General features: G+C 44.4%; 2 protein-coding genes across 3 annotated transcripts in view; one reads left to right on the plus strand and one right to left on the minus strand.

Annotated features, from left to right (window-relative positions):
* The window catches only part of nup37 (nucleoporin 37), a 36788-nt gene extending 21512 nt beyond the window's left edge, over window positions 1-15276 (minus strand). The window contains exons 1-4 of the mRNA XM_067999250.1: window positions 14952-15276; window positions 13501-13625; window positions 5109-5181; window positions 55-149 (exon numbers count right to left, since the gene is read on the minus strand). Coding sequence (XP_067855351.1) covers window positions 55-149; window positions 5109-5181; window positions 13501-13625; window positions 14952-15113 — 455 coding nt within the window. The 5' untranslated portion in view covers window positions 15114-15276. The remainder of the gene's footprint in view (window positions 1-54; window positions 150-5108; window positions 5182-13500; window positions 13626-14951) is intronic.
* The window catches only part of parpbp (PARP1 binding protein), a 51591-nt gene that overhangs the window by 755 nt on the left and 23283 nt on the right, over window positions 1-27553 (plus strand). Inside the window, exons 1-3 of one of the 2 annotated variants that reach the window (XM_067999248.1) lie at window positions 15006-15614; window positions 20631-20784; window positions 22992-23225. In XM_067999248.1, the coding sequence (XP_067855349.1) occupies window positions 15595-15614; window positions 20631-20784; window positions 22992-23225 (408 nt within the window). In that variant the 5' untranslated portion in view covers window positions 15006-15594. Of the gene's footprint in view, window positions 1-15005; window positions 15615-20630; window positions 20785-22991; window positions 23226-27553 lie in introns of those variants that run through there. The other variant, XM_067999249.1, reaches the window with a different exon arrangement.

Below are 27553 nucleotides of genomic sequence, written 5' to 3' on the forward strand. Positions count from 1 at the left end.
AAAGTTCAAAGCCTGGAACTAAAAATGCATGTTGATAATAAGTACTGTACCTACCGACATGTGTGGTCATCGCTAACACTTGCAATCTGTTTTCCATTCTTGGGTTCAAATACTAGATCATTGATGTAATCGGTGTGACCTTCTATTACCTACATGGAATAATAAATCAGGACACTTCAGTGGAAATCTAAATTTGAACAATGGCATTATTTCAAACTCAGCTGGCTGATGTCACATTTCATTGATATTTCAGTACTTGGAACGAACTGACGTAGATAGTTCATCCAAGTCCAGTGCAACACATCGCAAAATGACTGCCCTGCAATGCTGCCGGCATATTCTTTACAGGGTAGCGGACTGAGTTACATACATTACAACTGACGGTTAAGAATTAAAGCAGCCAACTTGTAACTGATTACTTGCCCTCTTACCGTGTTCCGACGAGGATTACCACACTTTAGGAAGGATGTCAAGTCCTTGGAGAGGGGGCTGAGGAGATTTACCAGAATGGTACCAGGGATGAGGGACTTCAGTTATGCGGAGAGACCGGAGAAGCTGGGATTGTTCTCCTCAGAGCAGAGAAGGTTAAAAGGAGATTTAATATTTTTCAAAATTCTGAGGACTTTTGATAAGAGTAAATAAGGAGAAACTTTTTCCAGTGGCAGGAGGGTCGGTAACCAGAGGACACAGATTTAAGGTAATTGGCAAAAGAAACAGAAGGAAGATGAGGAGAATTTTTTTCACATCAAGTTGTTATGATCTGGAATTCACTGCCTGAAAGGGTGATGGAAGCAGATTCAATAGTAACCTCCAAAAGGGAAAAACTTCACAGGGCTTTGGGGAAAGAGCAGGGGAGAGGGACTAATTGGATAGCCCTTTCAAAGAGTCAAGATGGGCCAAATGGCCTCCTTCTGTGCTGTCAGATTCTATGATACACAAACAGAATGTCACACTGTGATCACCTTCTTTACAGAAGCGGAGTGATCTGCTGGTGTATTTCCAGCATGTCCTGTTTTTTTTTTAAACTTTTACTCATATTTCGAAGTCTGAATTCACAGAGTTCTTTTCCCAGTTTTCTCTCTTGCTCACGCTGACTCCCTGCGGAGATACGATTCCACTTGCTTAGGTGATCTGACTCAGGGTCTCGACATGGAGCGTCAACAGTGGGGCATCGTAGCTGGGCTCACACCTGTCCTCACTTGACATCCACACAGTTATTGGAGAGCTGACGGGAGGGAGAAAGCTCATCGCCCAAAGGGCCCATTGGATTCCTCCCTCCCTCCCTCCCTCCCATGTCAGGGGTCGAACCCGGGGGCTTCGTACTGTGCCTGGCTCGTGAGGTGAATCGTTGAGGGAATCTCAATTCATTGTTTAAGAAAGACCTCCTATTTGCATAGCGGCTTTCATGACCTCAAATGCATTACAGCCAACAAAGCATTTTTCAAGTGTAGTCACTATTGTAATGTAGGAAACGCGGCAGCCAATTTGCGCACAGCAAGATTCCACCATCAGCAATGAGATAAATGACAAATTAAATGGTTTCATTGATGCTGGTTGAGGGATAAATATTGGCCCAGGGCACCGGGGAGAACTCCCCTGCTCTTCTTCGAAATAGTGCCAAGGAACCTTTTACTTCCACCTGAGGGGGCAGACGGGGCCTCGGTTTAAAGTCTCACCCAAAAAACGGCACCTCCGACTGTGCAGCACTCCCTCAAACGGAGAGCAGGAGAAACTTTTTTTTTTTTTTTTAAAAAGAGGGTAGTGTGGAATGTACTACCAGAGTTAGCGATTGAAGCAGAGACCATGAACATGTTAGATAGGAGGCTGAAAGAAAGGGAAATAAAGGGATATGGGAACAGAGCAGGCTCATGGGCTTGGGACAACTGGTTGTGTGGAGGATGAATGTCTCAATGGATTTCAATGTAGGCAACTGTGAGGTCATCCACTTTGGACCTAAAAAGGATAGATCAGAGTACTTTCTAAACGGTGAAAAGCTCACAGTGGAGGTCCAAAGAGACCTAGAAGTCCATGTACATAGATTAAAATGTCATGCACATGTACAGAAAGTAATCAAAAAGGCTAATGGAATGCTGGCCTTTACATCTAGAGGGTTGAATACAAGGGGGTAGAAGTTATGCTACAGCTATACAAAGCCCCGGTTAGACCACACCTGGAGCACCGTGTTCAGTTCTGAGCAACACACCTTAGGAAGGATATACTGGCCTTGGAGAGAGTGCAGTGTAGATTTACTAAAATGATACCTGGACTCCAAGGGTTAAATTACGAGGAGAGATTACACAAACTAGGGTTACATTCCCTGGAATTTAGAAGATTAAGGGGTGATTTGATCAAAGTTTTCAAGATATTATGGGGAACTGATAGGGTAGGTAGGGAGAAACTATTTCCGCTGGTTGGGGAGTCTAGGACTAGGGGATATAGCCTAAAAATTTGAGCCAGGACTTTCAGGAGTGAAATTAGGAAACACTTCTACACACAAAGGGTGGTAGAAGTTTGGAACTCTCTTCCACGAAGGGCAATTGATGCTAGCTCAATTGTTCATTTTAAATCTGAGATTGATAGATTTTTGTTAACCAAAGGTATTGAGATTTGGGACTAAGGCAGGTATATGGAGTTAGGTCACAGATCAACCATGATCTCATTGAATGGCGGTACAGGCTCGAAGGGCTAAATGGCCTACTCCTGTTCCTATATTCCTATCAGCATGGACTGGTAGGGACAAATGTTGTATTTCCATGTTGTACTCCCTACGTATCGTATCCCCTGCAGGATACAGTCAGAGCGCTAGTTATCCAATGTCCTTTTCAATGGGGCTACGTCAGTAAATAGGCACCCTGGTGGACGGTACCAGGGAGGACACACGAGGGGACACACACGTGCACACACTGACAAAACATGTTCTCTCCTCCACAACTCCCCAAATGTCCAGAGATCCTGATCTGAGTCAAGCTGAATGAGAGAAACAGTAACATTAAACAGAGAGTTAGTTTGGGCTCCACTCCCACATCTCAATGGTCAACTCAGCAGTCTTGCCATCATCTGCTTGATAAGTTGAAATATTTTGTGGCACTGGGACCTTATGTAAAAACAAAGAGTGTGCAAAGAAGATTTTTTTTTAAATCATAGAACCTTACAGCACCGTAGGAGGCCATTTGGCCCATCGTGCCTGTGCCGGCTCTTGGAAAGAGCTATCCAATTAGTCCCACTCACCCATTCTTTCCCCTTAGCTCCGCAAGTTTTCCCTCAATATTGGCTGTGATTAATTAATCTATGTTTTACCAAGTGACAATTAATCTTGACCTGGATTATAGTCTCTAGAAGTTTCCCCACCACCGACATTAGGCTGACTGGCCTGTAGTTACCTGTTTATCCCTCTCCCCTTTATTTTTTTTTTTGAACGGGGGTGCAACATTTGCAATACTCCGGTCCTCTGGCACCACTCCCATATCCAAGGACAATCAAAAGATTTTGACCAGAGCATCCGTTATTTCCACCCTGACTTCCCTCAGTAACCTAGGATGCATCCCATCCAGACTGGGTGACTTTTCTACTTTGAGTACTTCCAACCTTTTAAGTACCACCTCTTTAACTATTTTTATCCTATCCAATTTCTCTGCCCCCCCCAAAAAAAGATACAAATGAAAGTAGCTTTGGTCCTGGATTTAGTTTCTCATTAGGCTGCTAACCCAGGTCACATGGCTGGGTGGGAAGGGGAGGAGGACGGGGACGGGGTGATGGAGTGTAGAAGTTATATCAAGATAGTGCAGGACAGGCTCGATGGACCAACTGGTCTCTAATTGTCCTTTTTCCTATCTAACTTTAGACCAAGAAACGAAAAACTTCACATCTGTAAAGGCCGTTAACTAGAGCAAAATTTGGTTCCTCCGCCCCAGAAAAAAAGTTTTTAAAACAAAAAGTAACGTGCCTTCTATATGATACTGTATTCACCTCACTTTTTCTACTGCCTCTGTAACCTCCTCGAGCCCTACAACCCTTCGAGATCTCAGCGCTCCTCCAAATCTGGCCTCTTGCACATCCCCGATTTTCATCCCACCACCATTGGCGGCCGTGCCTTCAGTTGCCTGGGCCCTAAGCTCTGGAATTCCCTCCCTAAACCTCTCCCTCCACATTTAAGACACTCCTTAAAACCTACCTCTTTTTGACCAAGCTTTTGGTCACTTGTCCTAATATCTCCTGATGTGGCTCAGTGTCAATTTGTCGGATTATGCTCCTGTGAAGCACCTTGGGATGTTTTACTATGTTAAAGGCGCTATATAAATGCAAGTTGTTGTTGTTAATTTCCTTCATTAGGGCACATTAGTTATCCCACCTCTTCTCCTGCCCAAGAAAGTGGGATGTTCTGGGTCACAGTTTGTTCCACAAGTCACTCTCATCACCCACAGGGACTTCAGTGGATGAAGACAAGTACATGAATTCTTATCCTCAAAAAGAAACTTCTCAGCAATAGGTCCAGGCTCAAAACGGGAAGATTAAAACTTGCCAGCAGGAAGACCTCCGACTCTTATCATTAGGAGGGGCGTTTCTGCTGTGACACTAAAGATGGAGTGGGAATCAGGGGGATAAGGCAGTAATACCAGCAACCCCACTCCCCGTTACACCGAGACCAGAGAGTCAGGGACCGGCAGCTAGGTTTTCCAACCCCAAACTGCAGGCCGCTTACCGCCTTGTAAACTCGGGCTCGAAGATCAACTTTCCTCCCGCACGCGGCCGTGTAACATCGATCTGTTGAGTGCCCATCGCAGCGATCAAGCGAGAGCAGGTTTAAGAATCGGCGTAAGTCGCCTCTCTGTACCCCATGCGAGCCCGAGAGAGATTTGTTCCCAGTTCACCGATGCAGTGGAAATTTACCCCGAGTCGGGAGTGACTCGAGACAAGAACGAGATTGAACTCAAGTTCTCAATTTTGCGCCAGGCTGCCGTTTTTAAAAGAAGAAAGAACTTGCATTTCTATAGCGCCTTTCACGACCTCAGGATGCCCCAAAGTGCTTCACAGACAACGAAGGATTATTTTATAGTCTCTGTTGCAATATAGGAAATAAAACTGCACATTTGCAAAAGTGGCAGATTTACCTTCCAGGTGGTGTTTTCTTTGAGATCGGACGTGAGAAGTCGCAACTTTCTGTCAGCATCCGCTGTGCAAAACCTGCAAGAATTAAAAGAGAAATTTAAAAACGCGAGCAATAAATAAAAATGCCACACAATTTATTTGCTAATTGAATCTGAAACAAATATTATCAAAGCCAAATACAGTTTCTTTTAACTTGTCAATCTAATGAAATGAACAAACTTGCATTTAAACAGCATCTTTCACATCCTCAGGATGTCCCAAAGCGCTTTACAACCAGTGATTGTTCTTATGTAGGGGAACGTGGCATCCAATTTGCACACAGTTAGTTCCCACAAACAGCCATGTGATAATTGATGGGTTCTGGTGATGTTGGTTGAGGCACAAGTCAGGAGTGTGATGGAATACTCTCCACTTGCCTGGATGAGTGCAGCTCCAACAACACTCAAGAAGCTCAACACCATCCAGGACAAAGCAGCCCGCTTGATTGGCACCCCATCCACCACCCTAAACATTCACTCCCTTCACCACCGGCACACTGTGGCTGCAGTGTGTACCGTCCACAGGATGCACTGCAGCAACTCGCCAAGGCTTCTTCGACAGCACCTCCCAAACCCGCAATCTCTACCGCCTAGAAGGACAAGAGCAGCAGGCACATGGGAACAACACCACCTGCACGTTCCCCTCCAAGTCACACACCATCCCAACTTGGAAATGTATCGCCGTTCCTTCATCGTCACTGGGTCAAGATCCTGGAACTCCCTACCTAACAGCACTGTGGGAGAACCTTCACACAGACTGCAGCAGTTCAAGAAGGCGGCTCACCACCACCTTCTCAAGGGCAATTAGGGATGGGCAATAAATGCTGGCCTTGCCAGCGACGCCCACATCCCATGAACGAATAAAAAAAAATTGTCCAGGACACCAGAAGACTTTCTATATTCTTCTTCGAATAGTGCCACAAGATCTTTTAGGACAGTTTGGGCCTTGGTTTAATGTCGCATCCGAAAAACAGCACCTCCAACAGTGCAGCACTCCCTCAGTACTGCACTGAAACGTCAGCCTAGATTTTCCGCTCAAGTCTCTGGAGTGCGGCTTGAACCCACGACCTTCTGACCCAGACGAGGGTTCCGCCCACTGAGCCAAACTGACACTTCGAACTATATCAGGGATGTTGTCCACAGCGTGGCGCATGACCCACATTGGGCCCCTCAAGCCTTGGAAATTGGCCCTCGAAGCCCTATTTGTGCTTATATTTCTTCCTTGCTGATTTGTTCTGTTTGAATTTGTGGGATTAAAGATTTGGAAAGGGCTATTCTTAGCGCTGTTGCCTCATTGGTCAATAAATCCTAAATTAGAATCCCGAGATCTGTTTGTTTCATTGGAACAGGATTAGGCCATTTGGCCCCTCAAGCCTGTTCCGCCATTAATTGAGATCATGGCTGATCTGCGACCTAACTCCATATACCCACCTTAGCCCCACATCCATTAATACCTTTGGTTAACAAAAGCCTATCAATCTCAGATTTAAAACTGACAATTGAGCTAGCATCAACCGCTGTTCGGGGAAGAGAGTTCCAAACTTCTACCACCCTTTGCGTGTAGAAGTGTTTCTTAACTTCACTCCTGAAAGTCCTGGCTCTAATTTTTAAGGATATGTCCCCTAGACCTAGACTCCCCAACTAGGGGGAAATAGTTTCTCTCTATCTACCCTATCAGTTCCCCATAATATCTTGAAAACTTTGATCAAATCACCCCATAATCTTCTAATTTCCAGGGAATACAACCCTAGTTTGTGTAATCTCTCCTCATAATTTAACCCTTGGAGTCCAGGTATCATTCTAGTAAATCTACACTGCACTCCCTCCAAGGCCAATATATCCTTCCTAAGGTGCCTAAGAACTGAACACAGTACCCCAGGTGCGGTCTAACCAGGGCTTTGTATAGCTGCAGCATAACTTCTACCCCCTTGTATTCTAGTCCTCTAGATATAAACGTCAGCATTCCATTGGCCTTTTTGATTATTTTCTGTACCTGTCCATGACATTTTAATGATCTATGTACATGGACCCCTAAGTCTCTTTGGACCTCCATTGTTTTGAGCTTTTCACCATTTATAAAGTACTCTGATTTATCCTTTTTAGGTCCAGAGTGGATGACCTCACACTTGTCTACATTGAAATCCATTCACTTAATCTATTAATATCTCTCTTTAATTTTATGCTTCCATCTACACTGCTTACAATGCTGCCTATCTTTGTGTCATCGGCAAAATTGGATAAACGGCTCTCTATCCCATCATCTAAGTTGTTAATAAATACATTGATTAGTTGAGGCCCCAACACAGATCCCTGTGGGACACCACTAGTCACATCCTGCCAATTTGAGTACCTGCCCAAAATTCTATAGACTCTGGAACAGTTCCTACAGATTGGAGGGTGGCAAATGTAACCCCACTATTTAAAAAAGGAGGGAGAGAAAAAACAGAATTACAGACCAGTTAACCTAACATCAGTAGTGGGGAAAATGCTAGAGTCTATTATAAAAGATGTAATAATAGAACACTTGGATGGCATTAATGGGATTGAACAAAGTCAGCATGGGTTTATGAAAGGGAAATCATGCTTAACAAATCAAAGATAGGTGGAAAAGCAAGTTGCGATGAGGACACAAAGTGTCTGCAAAGGGATATTGAGAGATTAAGAGAATGGGCAAAAATTTGGCAGATGGAATAGAACGTGGGAAAATGTGAAGTTTTGGGAGGAAAAATAAAAAAGCAAAATATTATTTGAATGGAGAAATACTACAAAATGCTGTGGTACAGAAGGATCTGAGTGTCCTCGTACATGAAAGACAAAAAGTCAACATTCAAGTGCAGCAGGTAATCCAGAAGGCAAACAGAATATTGCCCTTTATTTCGAGGGGGATGAAGTATAAAAGCAGGGAAGTCATGCTACAACTGTACAGGGTGCTGGTGAGACCACACCTGGAGTACTGCATACAGTTCTGGTGCCCTTATTTAAGGAAGGACATACTTGCATTGGAGGCAGTTCACAGAAGGTTCACTAGGTTGATTCCGGGTATGGAAGGTTTGTCTTATGAGGAAAGATTGAACAGGTTGGGTCTATACTCATTGGAATTTAGAAGAATGAGAGGCGGTCTTATTGAAACATACAAGATTCTGAGGGGACTCGATAGGGTAGATACTGAGAGGACGTTACCCCTCATGGGGGAATCTAAAACTAGGGGACATAGTCTCAGAATAAGGGGTCGCCCGTTTAAGATGGAAATGAGGAAGAATTTCTTCTCCCAGAGAGTAGTGTATCTTTGGAATTCTTTACCCCAAAAAAGCTGTGGAAGCTGAGTCATTGAATACATTCAAGGCTGAGTTAGACAAATTTTTGATCAGCAAGGGAGTCAAAGGATATGGGGAAAAGGCAGGAAAGTAGAGTTGAGGTAAAAATCAGATCAGCCATGATCTCATTGAATGGCGGAGCAGGCTCGAGGAGCCAAATGGCCTACTCCTGCACCTATCTCTTATGGTCTTATGGAGTTTTTTGAGGATGTACCTAGTAGGATAGATAGGGGAGAACCAGTGGATGTGGTGTATTTGGATTTTCAGAAGGCTTTTGATAAGGTCCCACACAAGAGGTTATTGTGCAAAATTAAAGCACATGGGATTGGGGGGAATATACTGGCACGGATTGAGAATTGGTTGATGGACAGGAAACAGAGAGTAGGAATAAAAGGGTCTATTTCCGGGTGGCAGGCAGTGACTAGTGGGGTACCGCAGGGATCAGTGCTTGGGCCCCAGCTATTCACAATATATATCAATGATTTGGATGAGGGAATTAAATATAACATTTCCAAGTTTGCAGACGACACAAAGCTGGGGTGGAATGTGAGCTGTGAGGAGGAGGCAAAGAGGCTCCAATGTGATTTAGACAAGTTGGGTGAGTGGGCAAGAACATGGCAGATGCAGTATAACGTGGATAAATGTGAGGTTATCCACTTTGGTTGTAAAAACAGAAAGGCAGATTATTATCTGAATGGTGATAGATTGGGAAAAGGGGAGGCGCAACGAGACCTGGGTGTCCTTGTACACCAGTCGCTGAAAGCGAGCATTCAGGTGCAGCAAGCAGTTAGGAAGGCGAATGGTATGTTGGCCTTCATTGCAAGAGGATTTGAGTACAGAAGCAGGGATGTCTTACTGCAGTTATTCAGGGCCTTGGTGAGACCACATCTGGAGTATTGTGTGCAGTTTTGGTTTCCTTATCTGAGGAAGGATGTCCTTGCCATGAAGGGAGTGCAATGAAGGTTTACCAGACTGATTCCTGGGATGGCAGGACTGACGTATGAGGAGAGATTGGGTCAACGAGGCCCATATTCACTAGAGTTTAGAAGAATGAGAGGTGATCTCATCGAAACGTATAAAATTCTAACAGGATTAGACAGACAAGATACAGGGAGGACGTTCCCGATGGCTGGGGAGTCCAGAACCAGGGGTCACAGTCTCAGGATAATGGGTAAGCCATTTAGAACCGAGATGAGGAGAAATTTCTTCACTCAGAGGGTGGTGAACCTGTGGAATTCTCTACCAGAGAAGGCAGTGGAGGTCAAGTCATTAGATGTATTCAAGAAGGAGATAGATATATTGCTTAATGCTAAAGGGGTCAAGGGATATGGGTAAAAAGCGGGAACAGGGTACTGAGTTAGACGATCAGCCATGATCATTTTGAATAGTGGAGCAGGCCCGAAGGGCCGAATGGCCTACTCTTGCTCCTATTTTCTATGTTTCTATCCCTACTCTGTCTCCTGCCGCTCAGCCAATTTCCTAACCAGGTCAATAATTTGCCCTCAATTCAACGAGTTTCAACTTTAGCTAACAGTCTCTTATGAGGGACTTTATCCAATGCCTTCTGGAAGTTGATATAAATAACATCCATAGACATTCCCCTGCCCACCACATTATTCACCTCTTCAAAAAATTTAAATCAGGTTCATCAGGCATGACCGACCCTTTACAAATCCATGCTGGCTCACTGATCAGCTGAAAATTTTCAAGGTGTTCAGTCATTCTATCTTTAATTATAGACTCTAGTAATTTCCGAACAACAGCTGTTAGGCTAACTGGTCTATAATTTACTGGTTTCCCTCTCTCACCTTTCTTACATTGTGGAGTGAAACGTGCAATTTTCCAATCTAAAAGGAACAGTTCTTGAATGAAGAGAACTTTGGAAGATTATAGTTAGGGCATCTGCAATGTTCTCACCTACTTCCTTTAAAACTACCTGGTCCTCCACCATTTCCGCCACCTCCAGCGCGATCCCACCACCAAACACATCTTCCCCTCCCCTTTCAGCAGTCTGAAGGGACCACTCCCTCCGCGACACCCTACTCTACCCTTCCATCACCCCCAACACCCACTCTCCTCCCCACAGCACCTTCCCATGCGACCGCAGGAGATGCAACACCTGCCCTTTCACCACCTCCTTTCTCACCGTCCAGGGCCCCAAACACTCCTTCCAAGTGAAACAGCGATTTACTTGTACTTCTTTCAATTTAGTACACTGTATTTGCTGCTCACAATGAGGTCTCCTCTACACTGGGGAGACCAAACGCAGACTGGGTGATCACTTTGCCGAACACCTCCGCTCTGTCCTCTAGCGTGACCCTGAGCTTCCTGTCGTTTGCCATTTTAATTCCCTGTCCCACTCCGTCCTCGGCCTCTTACACTGTTCCAATGAAGCTCAATGGAATCTTGAGGAACAGCACCTCATCTTTCGTTTAGGCACTTTACAACCTTCCGAACTCAACATTGATTTCAATAACTTCAGATCATAACAACTGCTCCCATTTTTCCAGACAGCAGGTGCTGGTAATGGTTCTGATGTTGCCATTTACAGCTCCTCTAGACCCATCTTTTGTTTCTTTACTTGTCCCATTCCCACCCTCCCTGCCTCGCACCATCACCCATTTTGTCATTTAATCACTCCTGCCCTCCACCCTATCAGAGACTTTCCCTTTTGTTCTTTCCTCCCCCCTTTCCCTGGCTCTGTACTTGTTTAAAAACTATTTAATCTTCGACTTTTTCCAGTTCTGACGAAGGGTCATCGACCTGAAACGTTAACTCTGTTTCTTTCTCTACAGATGCTGCCTCACTTCGAGTATTTCCAGCATTTTCTGTTTTTATTTCAGATTTGCAGCACCTGCAGTATTTTGCTTTTAATTATTCAACATGGTCGCCATTTCCTTATTTTCATTTACAATATCACCATTATCAGTTTTAAGGGGCCCACATTGCTCTTGACCAACCTCTTTTTCCTAATAATAATTGTAAAAAAGTGTTGATTTTGATATCCCTTGCAAGTTTCTTTTCATATTCCCTTTTTGTGGCTCTTACTATCCATTTTGTCACCCTTTGCTGTTCTTTGTATCTCTCCCAGTCGCCAGGATCTGCGCTATTTTTTTACATTTTTGTATGCTTTTTCTTTTAGTCTTTTATCGACCATGGTTGTTTTTTTTGGCAAGTGGAGTTCCTGCCCCTTGGGGGTATAAACTGGTTCGGTATCATGTTAAATTCTCTTTTGAAACCTCCCAGTGATCTTTTGTCATTTTCCCCATTAACAGATTTGCCCAGTTTACTGTGGACAGTCTCTGTCTCATCAAGTCGGCCGTACCTAAATTTAGAATCTTACAGGTTTCTCCCTTTCAAACCCAATGTTGAACTCGATCATATTATGATCACCATTAGATAAATGTTCACGTCCCATTAGGCTGTTAACTAAATCTAGCTCATTACTCATTATTAAATCCAATATGGCCTGCCCCCTTGTTGGTTCTATGACATATTGTTGCAGAAAGCTGTCCTGAACGCACTCAAGAAATTCGTTACCTTTCTGACATGAGCTCGTCTGCTTATCCCAATCAATATGAAAGTTAAGATCCCCTATTAAAACCGCCCTGCCTTTGCTACATGCTTGTCTAATCTCTGCTTTTATACATTCTGCCACTTCACAGCTGCTACCAGGGGGCCTATACACAACCCCCCACTAGAGTCTTAAATCATTTTCTATTTGAGATCAGCAACATGAGATCCTTAACCTTGTATGTAGCCCGATGGCATGCACCCCATGACCCACGAAAAGTCTGAACTCCCCCTGACCTACTATAGGTGCGACGGCGATCTTTTGTTAATGAACAGCCAAGTCCTTTTCAAAGGAATGCACTCTGAGGCAGGCTTACAAAGATACTGTAACTGGGAACCTTCCTCCGGCATCTGATGTTTCACCTAATGATAAACTAAAGGTAACAATTTAGATGGGCAATTATTTCTCGTTGGATTATGTGCTCAAGTCTCTGGAGTGGGGCTTGACCCCAGAATCTTCTGACTCAGAGACGAGAGTGCTACCCACTAAGCCACGGCTGACACTAAAAGGAAAGGAAACAATAATTTGCATTTATGTCGCGCCTTTAACGTAATAAAGCTTCCCAAGGCGCACATTAGCTGAAAATGTCTCTTATGTGGAAATGCAAATTCTAAAGCCTCCTCACGCTTTGTTAGCCATGCAAAACAAGCTTGAAATGCTGGTGCTTCTCATTTGCAGCCTGAAGCTGACAAGCACATTCCAGTCTGCAACGTTCCAAACAACAATTAGACTCTGATTAAACACAGGTTGAGGTCAATCAGAGTCTAATTGTTGCTAAGTAAACACAGGTTGAGGTCACTTAGCAACAATTAGACTCTGTGGCCTCAAATGGACAAAGATACACTGTGTAATAAATGGTGTAACACTCCTATTTTAATAAGAAAGTTTATCATCTGACTTAATACCAAACAATGTAACTTGCAAACTTGAATTCAACTCTGAATACCACCATCTCTAAAGAAACAGTTCCCCATTTTCAATGAACATCGCAGGTTAGGGTAGTGCAGTGGTTATGTTGCTGAGCTAGTAATCCAAAACATCTGGACCAATAATCCAGTAGAACACGAGTTCAAATCCCACCATGACAATTTGAGGATTTTGAATCCAGTTTACAAAATCTGGAAATAAAGCGCTGGCATCAGTAAAATTAACCATGAAGCTGTTGGATTGTTGTAAAAACCCAACTGGTTCACGAATGGCATTAAGGGAAAGAAACCTGCCGTCCTTACCCGGTCTGAGCCTATAGGTGACTCCAGTCCCCACACCAGCGTGGTTGACTCGTAACTGCTGTCTGAAGTGGGTCTAGCAAACCACTCAGTTTTGTCAAACCCGCTACAAAAAAGTGACCACACGTGCTGCAGCAGTTCAAGAAGGCCCACCACCACCTTCTCAGGGCAATAAATGTCGGCCTCGTCAGTGACCCTCACCCCCTGAGAATGAATTTTTAAAAAAAAGAATTCTCTCTTACTGGAGCAGTTGTGTCAGTGCATCAACTTTAGTTTCTGGGCTCCAGGCAATGGCGTCCACTCGAATACCTCGCTGAAAAGTCTGGAGGGTCTTGTACTCGATACCTTTAATTTCCGTGTCTTCTTCCTAAAAGATATTAAACAGGAGAAAGAGAGGGATTTATAATATTCATAAAACGTACTATCCTAATCTTGCTTCCCCACTGGCTGTTGGGTTTGACTTCTCTCTCTAAGCTGGAAATGCAAAATTATTGCATGAATACACAGCAGGCCCACATCAAATTCGCACGTTTGCTGTTTTATCAGTTTATTTTAAACGGATTAACCCCCTCCCCGACGAGCGGACAAATGGAATTCAAACACACGGTGAGGATTAGGGGGATATGACTTCCGCCCATAACGGGTGAGAAATCGCCGGAGCAATTGCACCGTCCACCCGAAGCCGGTGTCGGAAGGCCCGAACCATTTGGGGTCTCAGGCCTCGTTTGAATCTGCCGGCGGGTTCCGTGAGCGAAACGGGCCACAGCTCGCCAGGCAGGAAATCGGCCGGCTCCCACAGTGAGCCAGTCGGCAGGTCAGGACGCGTGGGCTGGGCGGATCGGATCGGGAGATCGAGCATGGGCCGGCAGCGACCCGTGGTATATCTGTGGAGCCAGAAGGAGCACACTCCCTGCTCATCCAGGCCACACAAAAATACTCTCCCCAAAAAAATTCTCGGCCTTTTCTTCAGCCGCCTCCAGCGGTCCCTTTCAGGGTTAGGTCGCTCGCCGCCTGGTACAAATGGGCTGAGCTTGCAGGGCGCCCGTTCCGCCCATTTTAGCTGCTGGCCTTGTGTGAAAGACAAAAGGCCAGCAGCTAAAATTCACCTCCTTTAAGCATTCATTTGATCATTTCCAGACTTTTAAGCATACACTGAAGACACTACTTGGCTGAGTGGGTAGCACTCTCGCCTTGGAGTCAGTAGGTTGTGGGTTCGAGTCCCACTCCAGAGACTTAAGCCCATAATCCAGGCTGATACTCCCAGTGCATCTTTTGGATGAAACGTTAAACCGAGGCCCCGTCTGCCCTCTCGGGCGGACGTAAACGATCCCATGGCACTATTTCAAAGAGCATTCGAGTTCTACCTGGTGCCCTGGACTAATATTTATCCCTCAACCCACATCGCTAAAAAAAAAAACAAATGATCTGGTCATCGTCACATTCCTGTTTGTGGGACTTTGCTGTTCGGGTTTCCTACATCACAACAGTGACTGCACTTCAGAAAAAAAAAAGTATTCCATTGGCTGTAAAACGCTCTGGGGCGTCCTGAGGTCGTGAAAGGCAAATGCAAGTTCTCTCCTCCTTCCACTCATCTCAACTGCTGTCTGTGGGATCTTGCTGTGCACCGGTCCCACACAGCAACGCCTGGGAAAAGTAAATCCCCCTTTTCCCCGGGGCGGCGCTGCCTGCACACCTGGAATCTGCAGCTGCCCACCACCACGTAGTTGTCGCCTCCGTAGGCGACCAGGCTCCCGGTGGCGCAGCTCTCGAAGGGGCTGAACTCCACCACGTGCACGCTCTCCTCGCTCGGTACCGTGTGCGTGGCGCCGCGCGCCGCCGCCTCCTTCAGCATCATCACCGGCCGTCAGAGGGCTTCCCCCGGGAGCGGGAGCGGGAGCGAGGATTCCGTCAATGGAACGTTCAGACACTCTCCCGCGCATACCAGTCCGAACGTTGCCCGGATTCCTCGAATTTGGAACGTTCAGACACTCGCCCGCAACGCTGATTGGAAGCGGCCGCTTCGCTTCCGGGTGGAGAGTGCAACATTGTAGCGCCGCGGCCCCGATTGGTTACTGTCGCCCTGGCCCGGGACTTTTAAACTAGCGCCGGGGAGCAGCAGGAGCAGGCTGTGCGGGTCAGGTACGGACCGACCCTTCACCCAGTGTCAGCTCTCCCCGGGGGGGAGACCACCTGTCCGCGAAATAACGTGCACTGATTCGGGGGAGGAATTCGATGCTAAAACCGGTGCTTTAAGGAGATTCAATTGGCCGTTGGCTGTTGTGAGCAGCCCCAACTGACGAGTGATCAAATTTAAACAAAAACACTGTAACTCTAAAATGCTGGAATTGCACAGCAGGTAGGTCTGTTTTATGTTTTTTTCCCCCCATAAAGTTTGTTTTGGGGACCCTGTGGCAAAACGTTTAATTTTTTTTCAGATACTGTGTTTCCAGCATTTCAGATTACTGATCCTGGTTATTGGGAATGGTGTTATTGCATTTTGTGTCGTTGCTTACAATAACCTGAAGAAGTTCTGTTTAAATACACTCAGTGCGGTTGCGTTATCCTTTTTTTGCACAGTTATTTCAGGCTATTTATTATTTGTCTCCACGGATAGGCTTTTGTACCTGTGGTCGCTGGACTGTTGGGGAATCGGGGGAGGGAGTCCATCAGATGTGTTTATTGTTCTGTACCTGTTGGCTACTAGCCTATTATTTTGATTACTGTATATTAATGATAACATTATTTTGTAAGTTAGGACGTGGAGATGCCGGTGATGGACTGGGGTGGACAAATGTAAGGAATCTTACAACACCAGGTTATAGTCCAACAGTTTTATTTGAAAATCACAAGCTTTTGGAGCTTTCCTCCTTCGTCAGGTCTCCAAAAGCTTGTGATTTTCAAATAAAACTGTTGGACTATAACCTGGTGTTGTAAGATTCCTTACATTTGTAAGTTAGGGCAGAGATCCCTTGGGAGTGTATCAGAATTTGTAAGCGTTCCTGGACCAGGAATGTATCAACATTTGCAGGGGGTCGGTGGGAGCACGTCAGTATTTGCAGGGGACCCCCTTAGAAATATTTTCAAACTGCAGGTCTGCAATGAAATTTTATTGAGTAACTGTAATAAATTATAAACTCGTTAAAATGGATGGAATTATATCAAGACATACAGTTTAGTTTTATTTAAAATGCAATGTCCAACTGTTATATTTGGAGCTTTCAACAATGGATGAGTCCTTTGTTCCCAGAGCTGAAAACGAATATTGCTAGCAGTGGTAAGCAAGGTCTGTCATGTGGGCCATATGACAGACTGGGTACGGTAGCCAAGTGGTCATGGGGCTGGACTAGCAATGTAGAGGTCATGTGTTCAAATCCCAACATGGTAAGTTGGGAAATTGAATTGATTAAATCTGATGATTTGTGGACTGGTACCAGGGAAAATGACCATGAAAACTGGTGGATTATTGCAAAAATCCAACTGGTTCACCAACGTTCTTCAGGGAATGGAACCTGCCATCCCTACTCAGTCTGGCCAACACGTGACTCCAGCCTCACACTGGATAGTTGACTCTTAATGCCAATTCCTAGTTGCTTGGAAGGCATTAAGTGTGGCCTTGCCATTGTCGCCTTCATCCTGAGAACAAATATTTAAAAACACGATGATAAATGTGTGATTATTGTATTCTTTTCTTCCTTGTCCTTTTTTCCTTGTCTCTTTCCATTATATCTGAGCTCCACACCATCCTGACTTGGACATTTACCACTGTTGCTACATTGTCACTGGGTCAGTATCCTGGAATTCCTTTCCTAACTGCACTGTGGGAGCACCATTACTACATGGACTGCAGCGGTTCAAGAAGGCGGCTCACCACCACCTTCTCAAGGGAACTCGGGATGGGCAATAAATGCCAGCCTTGGCGGCACCACCTACAAATATTTAAAAAAAAATCCCCATTCTTTTTCTTTTCCAATTGTTTTTTTTTATCCTTACCCCACTCCCAGGTGTTTTCTCAGCACTTGCAGCAATCTCATGTTGTCTCTTGCTCTTCAACTGTGTTGGTGCGAATTGCGGGCCCAATTTATGCAGCAGGCTCCTGAGGTCCTCGGGTGAGTGAATGCAGAACAGCTCCGAGGGGGCCTTCCATGTTTCACCCGGGCAAGAACTGTGCTCAGAGTGATGGCCACTCACAAGTTGGCATGGCAGAAACGAAAGCCCCGATTAACATTTTTTTTTTTACCTAACCCGCCCAGCGTGTTCGGGTCAGATGCCGGTTTTACACCCCACCTGATATTTTAGTGTCTCAAGTCAGTGGAGAGTTAAAATCGGGTGAGGTGTAAAACAGGCATCCCGACCCGCCCTGTTCCCGCTGGATGCATGAGGTTAAAATCGGGGGTTTGAGTTAGTCCAAGATGACAGTCTGATGTAATGGGAAACAAGCTCAGATTGCATTGCATAAAATCTTGTAGCTTATACAAAACAAACAAGGGCACCAAACTGAGAACCCATGAGTCATTAGTTCTGATCCAGGTTTAAAAATGTGGTTACATAAGGTTAAATCTCATGGGATCCAAGGTGAGGTAGCCAATTGGATACAAAATTGGCTTGACGACAGAAGACAGAGGGTGGTTGTAGAGGGTTGTTTTTCAAACTGGATGCCTGTGTCCAGCGGTGTGCCTCAGGGATCGGTGCTGGGTCCGCTGTTATTTGTTATTTATATTAATGATTTGGATGAGAATTTAGGAGGCATGGTTAGTAAGTTTGCAGATGACACCAAGATTGGTGGCATTGTGGACAGTGAAGAAGGTTATCTAGGATTGCAACGGGATCTTGATCAATTGGGCCAGTGGGCCGATGAATGGCAGATGGAGTTTAATTTAGATAAATGTGAGGTGATGCATTTTGGTAGATCGAATCGGGCCAGGACCTACTCCGTTAATGGTAGGGCGTTGGGGAGAGTTATAGAACAAAGAGATCTGGGAGTACAGATTCATAGCTCCTTGAAAGTGGAGTCACAGGTGGATTGGGTGGTGAAGAAGGCATTCGGCATGCTTGGTTTCATTGGTCAGAACATTGAATGCAGGAGTTGGGATGTCTTGTTGAAGTTGTACAGGGCATTGGTGAGGCCACACTTGGAGTACTGTGTACAGTTCTGGTCACCCTATTATAGAAAGGATATTATTAAACTAGAAAGAGTGCAGAAAAGATTTACTAGGACTTGATGGTTTGACTTACAGGGAGAGGTTAGACAGACTGAGACTTTTTTCCCTGGAGAGTAGGAGGTTAAGGGGTGATCTTATAGAAGTCTATAAAATAATGAGGGGCATAGATAAGGTCGATAGTCAAAATCTTTTCCCAAAGGGAGGGGAGTCTATAACGAGGGGGCATAGATTTAAGGTGAGAGGGGAGAGATACAAAAGGGTCCAGAGGGGCAATTTTTTCACTCAAAGGGTGGTGAGTGTCTGGAACGAGCTGCCAGAGGCAGTAGTAGAGGCGGGTACAATTTTGTCTTTTAAAAAGCATTTGGACAGTTACATGGGTAAGATGGGTATAGAGGGATATGGGCCAAGTGCAGGCAATTGGGACTAGCTTAGTGGTATAAACTGGGCGACATGGACATGTTGGGCCGAAGGGCCTGTTTCCATGTTGTAACTTCTATGATTATGTAATGTTGGACCAACTTTTGAGCTGTGTGTAAGTAGAAGCTAAGTCCTGCCTCTGGAAGGAAAATATATTCTCGTGCCCAATGTGGATTAATTCTTGGACTTGCTGTCAAGAATATGTAGTTTGTGTACGTGAGGAAAGACTGGCATTGACTGATTTAAAGGGGAAAAAAACTACAAGTGGCTTTAAACTCATTGAACACATCAGGTAGCAATGATTTACAGACAAGTAGTGGTCGTTGCTGCTGTTTCATATTAAGCTACTGGTCTCTAGTATGTTTTATGTATTGGAATCCTTAGCTATTGTTTTCTACTTATTGGATGTGGAGCTTGATCTGCATTATTGATGTCAAATGCCATCTGTGTCAAAAGCCAATTTATCCTGAAACTTGGTGAAGGACATGAACAAGAGCAGTATCTCAAACACTCGTTAGGCCTCAGCTAGGTTACGGTGTCCAATTCTGGGCACCATACTTTAGGATGTCAAGGCCTTGGAGAGGGTGCAAAGGAGATGTACCAGGGATGAGGGACTTCAGTTAATTGGAGAGACCAGAGAAGCTGGGATTGTCCTCCTTAGAGCAGAGAAGGTTATGGGGAGATTTAATAGAGGTGTTCAAAAATTATGAAAGGGTTTTTTTTTTAAATAGAGTAAATAAGGAGAAACTGTTTCCACTGGCAAGAGGGTCGGTAACCAGAGGACACAGATTTAAGATAATTAGCAAAAGATCCAGAGGGAAGTTGAGTTTTTTTTTTTCACGCAGCGAGTTGTTATGATCTGGAATGCACTACCTGAAAGAGCGGTGGAAGCAGATTCAATAGTAACTTTCAAAAGGGAATTGGATAAATACTTGAAAAGGGGGGGAAAAAAAAAACTTGCAGGACTATGGGGAAAGAGCAGGGGGAGTGGGACTAATTGGATAGCTTTTCCAAAGAGCCGGCACAGGCAAGATGGGCTGAATGGCTGCCTCCTGTGCTGTATTTTTCTATGATTCCATGAAATATATTTCATGTCTTTCTATATAATAACTTTTTTGTGTAAAGTGTGGACTTCCTGTAACTCTTTCCCTGTTACATTTTGTTGATAACTTCCCTATTGTTATAAAGCAGCGTATTATCTGACTGAACACAAGCAATGCCACGAGAGATCTGCCAGTAATTAATTACAAATCTTGCGTACGGCACACGCTTTCTGTAAGTGTCACGTTTACTTCCTGTCACACTTTAGTGTATCCTCACACTGAGCATGAGCAATGCCATGGGAGTTCTGCTAGCGTGTATGCAATGTAAAATCTCAGCTTCTGTCAATCTTTCCCTTGCTGATTAACGAGAGAAATATATTGATCCTTACTAGGTGACAATCTGTATCTATCTTAATCTGATTTTAAGTGCCTGGGGACATTTTACTACGTTAAAGGCGCTATATAAATGCAAGTTGTTGTTGTTTGTCTGTTGGAAGTCTTATGCAAGTTTTCTTATTGGTTAAGTGTAGGCCCCCACTCTTTATAATTTGTTGACACTTCAGCAATCACATTCTGTAAAAAAGCTCATGCCACAAAAGACGTCGATATTCTGGACAAAGAATAACTCAGATATTCCACCAAAGAACCTCTGAGATCTGGCTGCAATAATGGTTGTTCTTTAACTCGGAATATCTTAAATAGTCTCCTGAACTTATAAATGTCTCTCTCTAACTTAATTCGCTTGTCATTTAGGGACATGGATTCTCTTCAGCAGAGAGTATTACAGTTGATAAGAAGGTTCCGGAAAGAATGGTGCCAGTTACCTGAGCATGAGAGAATCACTGTTTGTGGTGCAGACAATATGCTTATGGTTTTGCAGCTCGCTATGGCCGAGATAAACAAAGAGGTGAGTCAAGATCGTCAATGGGACGTAGCACACGTAACAAGATTGCCACCGACTCATGACCTAGCGGACCCGGGCTCCAGCTTAGTAAAGGGAAGGTGCACGGACAGTTTACATTGAACTACCTCTCGCACACTCACACAGGGTGGTGAATGTGTGGAAGAGACTGTTCAGCGAGGCAGATAGTGTGGGAAAATTTAAAGGAGAATTGGATCAATATTTGAGGGAATGGCTGATTGAGAGGTATTGGAATTTGGGACAGATGGACTGTATTTCCTGTCCTGTACTTTCCTTTATTCCTATGTAAAGGATGCTCAGTTTGATGGTTTCCTCCATTTGAAATAGTTTATTGTTGAAAGGGCATTAGTACAATGCTCCACTTACTTGTCTACAAGCTATTGACACTGATTGACAGGCAACTAACATCACTAAAACAGATTATCTGGGCATTATCTCATTGCTGTTTGTGGGATCTTGCTGTACGCAAAATTGGCTGCCACGTTTCCCTACATTACAACAGTGACTACACTTCAAAAAGTACTTCATGGGCTGTCAAGTGCTTTCGGATGTCCTGAGGCCATGGAAAGGCGCTATATAAATGCAAGTCTTTCTTATTGTTTTAAAAATTCGCCAACCCCTTAACTTTTCGCCCTCCCATCTACCTTCCTACAATGATTGTCTCGTACACTTTCCTACCTCATTTGCAGTGACAGTGAATTATCAAAGCCAATGACATGATTCGGCTCCTGTTCACTGCTATGAACGTGATGAGTTTTGGCCAATTTGCTGGCTTTTGTTTGTTCAGAGATTTATCAAGTCAGAGTTCCTGCCAGACGGGCTCTGCGCTGAAGTTTGCCGCGGTGAGTGAACACTAGGCACCAGGCTTCATTCACCCCACCGTCGGCGGCCGTGCCTTCAGCCGTCCAGATCCCACGCTCTGGAATTGCCTCCCTAAGTCTCTCCCTTTTTAAGACCCTCTATAAAACCCACCTCTTTGACCAAGCTTTTGGCCAATACTCCGAATAATTCCTCCTTTGGGTCAGCATCCATTTTTGTCCAATTAGGCTTCTGTGAAGTGGCTCTGGGACGTTTTTCTAGGGCTATGGGGAAAGGGTACTAATTGGATAGCTCTTTCAAAGAGCCGGCACAGGCAGGATGGGCCAAATGGCCTCCTTCTGTACTGTATGATTCTATACTGTTTTTTTTATAAATATCTCAAGTCTTTTCTTAGTTACTTCCTTTCAAAGTTGAAAAGTGTAAGTTTCTCCATCTTTCTTCATGACTCAGGCCTGTGACACCAGGAATCAGTCTTGTGGCTCTTTTCTGAGCTGTTTGAATGTATTTCTTGTGTTTCGCTGGCCAGAACGGGCCACCATACTCAAGGTGTGGGTGGGTCAGTTTCAGCATGACATCCTCTGACTTATTCTCTACTGATCTGGCTGTAGAGTTCAGCATTCTGTTTGCTTTGTTGCTCTCCTTTTGCCCAGGTCTACAAATATCCTTTGGTCACTTTTAAAGAACGAAAGAACTTGAGTCTTTCGTGACCTCAGGATGTCCAAAAGCACTTTACAACCAATGAAATACTTTCTGAAGTGTGGTCACTGTTGTAACGTAGGAAACGCGGCAGCCAATTTGTGCACAGCAAGATCCCACAAACAGCCATGAGGTAATGACCAGATCTTCTGTTTTGGTGATGTTGGTTGAGGGATAAATATTGGCCAGGACACCGGGGAGAACTCCCCAGCTCTTCTTCGCAATAGTGCCATGGGATCTTTTGCGTCCACCTGTGAGGGCAGACGGGGCTTTGGTTTAACGTCCCATCCGAAAGACGGCACCTCTGACAGCGTAGCACTCCCTCAGTGCTGGGACTGGGAGTGTCAGCCTGGATTTTGTGCTCAAGTCTCTGGAGTGGGGCTCGAACCCACGACCTTCTGACTCCGAGGCGGGAGTTCTACCCACTAAGCCACGGCCTGACACCTTAGAACAAGTAAATTTGGGCCACTTGCGATCCCAATTTAACGTTAAACTTTACTGCAATCTACATTACCTCATCTCGAACCTTGATTGGTTGGACTTAAGGAAATTTGACCGTATCTGCCTCATGAAGCACTTTTGCAATTCATAACGTTCTGTGAACCATTCTCTTCCTCTTGTAACTTCCTGTGGTGCGTTTTCTGGTTGAAAGTTGTTAATTTGCATTTATTCCTCAGTCCTGCGGAGAATTCGGCGTAGCCTTAAGTGAACTGCTCCTGTCGTGGAAACATTTACTTCAGGAGAAACTAGAGTTGCTGAGCGAATGTGCAGCGGCCCCAGAAGGATATGACAAAGTCCGAAAAACGTATGAGGCTTTTCTGAGCAGAAGTAACTCTGTGGACCTGATTGACGTGTACAGGATTTGTGCCAATTTAAAACCTGAAAGTGAACCTGAAGAAATACTGTCTACGGTAAGGTGTGCGATTTAAGGGGAAGCTAGATAAGCACATGAGGGAGAAATAAATAGAAGGCTATACTGATAGGGTCACATGAAGCAGGGTGGGAGGAGGCTCGTATGGAGCATAAACACTGGCATGGGCCTGTTTCTGTGCTGTAAAATTCTATGTAATTCATTGGTGGTACAATAATTTGGACAGGTAAATCTATGCTAAAGCTTGTACCCTTCTCAATTGCTTTATATATTGTAAATCCATTGTTTTATATTGAGTCTGCAACAGGGAAACTGGCCATTTGGCCAAACTGGTCCATGCTGGTGTTTATGCTCAGCACGAGTCTCCTTCCTCCCTACTTCATCATCTAATTCTATCAGCATATCCTTATGTTCCTTTCTCCCTCCATGTGCTTATCTAGCTTCCGTTTAAATGCATCTACGCTACAAAATGTTTGTAGATGTGTTTTTAATAGTGTGAGAAATGTAAGAAGAAACAATGAAGAAGGCGGCATTACTGGATTTGGTTCTGGGGAATGAGGCGGGCCAAATGGAGCAAGTGACAGTGGAGGAACATTTAGGGAACAGTGATCATAGTAGCATAAGGTTTAGATTAGTTATGGAAAAGGACAAGGAGCATTCTTGAGTAAAAATACTCAATTGGAGGATGGCCAATTTCAGTGGGTTAAGAACGGATCTGGCCCGGGTAAATTGGAATCAAAGATTGGCAGGCAAAACTGTAATTGAACAATGGGCGGCCTTTAAGGAGGAGATGGTTTGGGTACAGTCTAGGTACATTCCCACGAGGGAGAAAGGTAGGGCAACTAAAGCCAGAGCTCCCTGGATGACAAGAGATAAGAGAGTAAGATGGAGCAGAAAAAAGGAGCGCATGACAGATGTCAGGTTGATAATACAAGTGAGAACAAGGCCGAATATAGAAAGTTCAGAGGGGAAGTGAAAAAGGAAATAAGAAGGGCAAAGAGAGAGCATGAGAATAGACTGACGGCCAACATAAAAGGGAATCCAAAAATCTTCGATAGGCATGTAAACAGGTAATAAGAGGAGGGGTGGGGCTGATTGGGGACCAAGAAGGGGATCTACTCATGGAGGCAGAGGGCATGGCTGAAGTACTAAATGAGTACTTTGCATCTGCCTTTACCAAGGAAGAAGATGCTGCCAGAATCTCAGTAAGAGAAGATGTAGTTGAGATACTTGATGGGCCAAAAATTGATAGAAGGTACTAGAAAGGCTAGCTGTACTTGCAATAGATAAGTCACCCGGACCAGATGGAATGCATCCTAGGTTGCTGAGGGAAGTAAGGGTGGAAATTGCAGAGGTACTGGCCATAATCTTCCAAACATCCTTAGATACAAGGGTGGTGCCAGAGGACTGGAGAATTGCAAATGTTACCCTTATTCAAAAAGGGGTGTAAGGATAAACCCAGCAACTACAGACCAGTCAGTTTAACCTCTGTGGTGGGGAAACTTTTGGAAACGATAATCCGGGACAGAAATAAGTCACTTGGACAAGTGTGGATTAATTAGGGAAAGCGAGCACGGATTTGTTAAAGGCAAATCATGTTTAACTAACCTGAGAGTTTTCTGATGTTGTAACAGAGAGGGTCGATGAGGGCAATGGAGTTGATGTGTATATGGACTTTCAAAAGGCGTTTGATAAAGCGCTGCATAATAGGCTTGTCATCAAGATTGGAATAAAAGGGGCAGTAGCAGCATGGATTCAGAATTGGCCAAGTGACAGGAAACAGAGAATAGTGGTGAACGATTGTTTTTCGGACTGGAGGGAGGTGTACAGTGGTGCTCCCCAGGGGTCAGTGCTGGGACCGCTGCTTTTCTTGATATATATTGATGACTTGGACTTGGGTGTACAGGGCACAATTTCCAAATTTGCAGATGACACAAAACTTGGAAGTGTAGTAAACATTGAGGAGGATAGCGATAGACTTCAAGAGGGCATAGACATGCTGGTGGCATGGACGGACACATGGCAGATGAAATTTAACCCAGAAAAATGTGAGGTGATACATTTCGGTAGGAAGAATGAGAAGAGGCAATATAAACTAAAGAGCACAATTCTAAACGGGGTACAGGAACAGAGAAATCTGGGGATATATGTACACAAATCATTGAAGGTGGCAGAGCAGGTTGAGAAAGCGGTTTTAAAAAAAAAAGCATACGGGATCCTGGGCTTTATAAATAGAGGCATAGAGTACAAAAATATGGAAGTCATGGTGAACTTTTATAAAACGCTGGTTCAGCCACAATTGGAGTATTATGCCCAGCTCTGGGCACCGCACTTTAGGAAAGATGTGAAGGCCTTAGAGAGGGCGCAGAAGAGATTTACAAGAATGATTCCAGGAATGAGGGACTTTAGTTACCATAAGAGATAGGAGCAGGAGTAGGCCATTCGGCCTCTCGAGCCTGCTCTGCCATTCAATGAGATTATGGCTGATCTGATTTTTACCTCAACTCCACTTTCCCGCCTTTTCCCCATATCCTTTGACTCCCTTGCTGATCAAATATTGAATGTATTCAGCCTTGAATGTATTCAATGGCTCAGCCTCCACAGCTTTTTGGGGTAAAGAATTCCAAAGATTCACGACCCTCTGGGAGAAGAAATTCTTCCTCTTAAACAGGCGACCCCTTATTCTGAGACTATGCCCCCTAGTTTTAGATTCCCCCATGAGGGATAACATCTTCTCAGCATCTACCCTATCGAGTCCCCTCAGAATCTTTATTGTTTCAATAAGGTCTCCTCTCATTCTTCTAAACTCCAATGAGTATGGACCCAACCTGTTCAATCTTTCCTCATAAGACAACTCTTCCATACCCGGAATCAACCTAGTGAACCTTCTCTGAACTGCCTCCAACGCAAGAATGTCCTTCCTTAAATAAGGGCACTAGAATTGTACGCAGTACTCCAGGTGTGGTCTCACCAGCACCCTGTACAGTTGTAGCATGACTTCCCTGCTTTTATACTCCATCCCCTAAGAAATAAAGGCCAACATTTCGTTTGCCTTCTGGATTACCTGCTGCACCTGTGTGTTGACTTTTTGTGTTTCATGTATGAGGACACCCAGATCCCTCTGTACCACAGCATTTTGTAGTATTTCTCCATTCAAATAATATTTTGCTTTTTCATTTTTCCTCCCAAAATGGATGACTTCACATTTTCCCACATTATATTCCATCTGCCAAATTTTTGCCCATTCGCTTAACCTCTCAATATCCCTTTGCAGACACTTTGTGTCCTCATCGCAACTTGCTTTTCCACCTCTCTTTGTAACGTGGACAGACTGGAGAAGCTGGGGTTGTTCTCCTTGGAACAGAAAAGGTTGAGAGATTTGATCGAGGTATTCAAAATCATGAAGGGTCTAGACGGAGTAGATAGAGAGAAACTGTTCCCATTGGCAGAAGGGTCAAGAACCAGAGGACATAGATTGAAGGTGATTGGCAAAAGAACCAAAGGCAACATGAGGAGAAACGTTTTTACACTGCAAGTGGTTGTGATCTGGATGGAGGCAGATTCAATCATGGCCTTCAAAAGAGAACTGGATAAGTACTTGAAACGAAAAAAATTGCAGGGCTACAGGGATAGGGCGGGGAGTGCGACTAGTTGGATTGCTCTTGCATATAGCTGTCACAGACTCGATGGGCCGAATGGCCTCCTTCCGTGCTGTAACCTTTCTACGATTCTATGAAAGAAAGAACTTTCATTTCTATGGCACCTTTCACGATCTCTGGATGACCCAAAGTGTTTTATAGCCAATGAAGTACTTTTGAAGTGTAGTCACTGTTGTAATGTAGGAAACACGGTAGCCAATTGCACTCATCAAGGTCCCACAAACATCAATGAGATAATGACTAGTTATCTGGGTTTTTTTGATTTTGGTTGACAAATCAATATTGGCCCAGGACACTGGGGAGAACTCCCCTGCTTTTCTTTGAATAGTGGCCGTGGGATCTTTTACATCCACCTGAGAGGGCAGATGGGGCCTCGGTTTAACGTCTCATCCGAAAGATGGCACGTCCGACAATGTAGCACTCCCCGAGTACTGCACTGAAGTGACCTTTTTTTCTCTTTAAGAATACTGGCAGATCTCCTATATACACATCAAAAGTACTTTATTGTCTGTAACGTGTCTGAGGCTTTGAAAGGCGCTATGTAAATGCAAGTCTGGCTGTCCTTTTTTTCTTTCGGTCCATTATTAACTTCAATAAATCTTCTTTGTCTACAATCTACTCCTCTTCATTTAAATCCAAGTTTGTTTGTTCTTTCTTTGATACTTCTGACTTGCAGCCTGAAGCTTTCAAGCATTTTTCCATCTGTAAA

The sequence above is a fragment of the Heptranchias perlo genome, chromosome 18 (assembly GCF_035084215.1).
Source record: "Heptranchias perlo isolate sHepPer1 chromosome 18, sHepPer1.hap1, whole genome shotgun sequence".
Taxonomy (NCBI): domain Eukaryota; kingdom Metazoa; phylum Chordata; class Chondrichthyes; order Hexanchiformes; family Hexanchidae; genus Heptranchias; species Heptranchias perlo.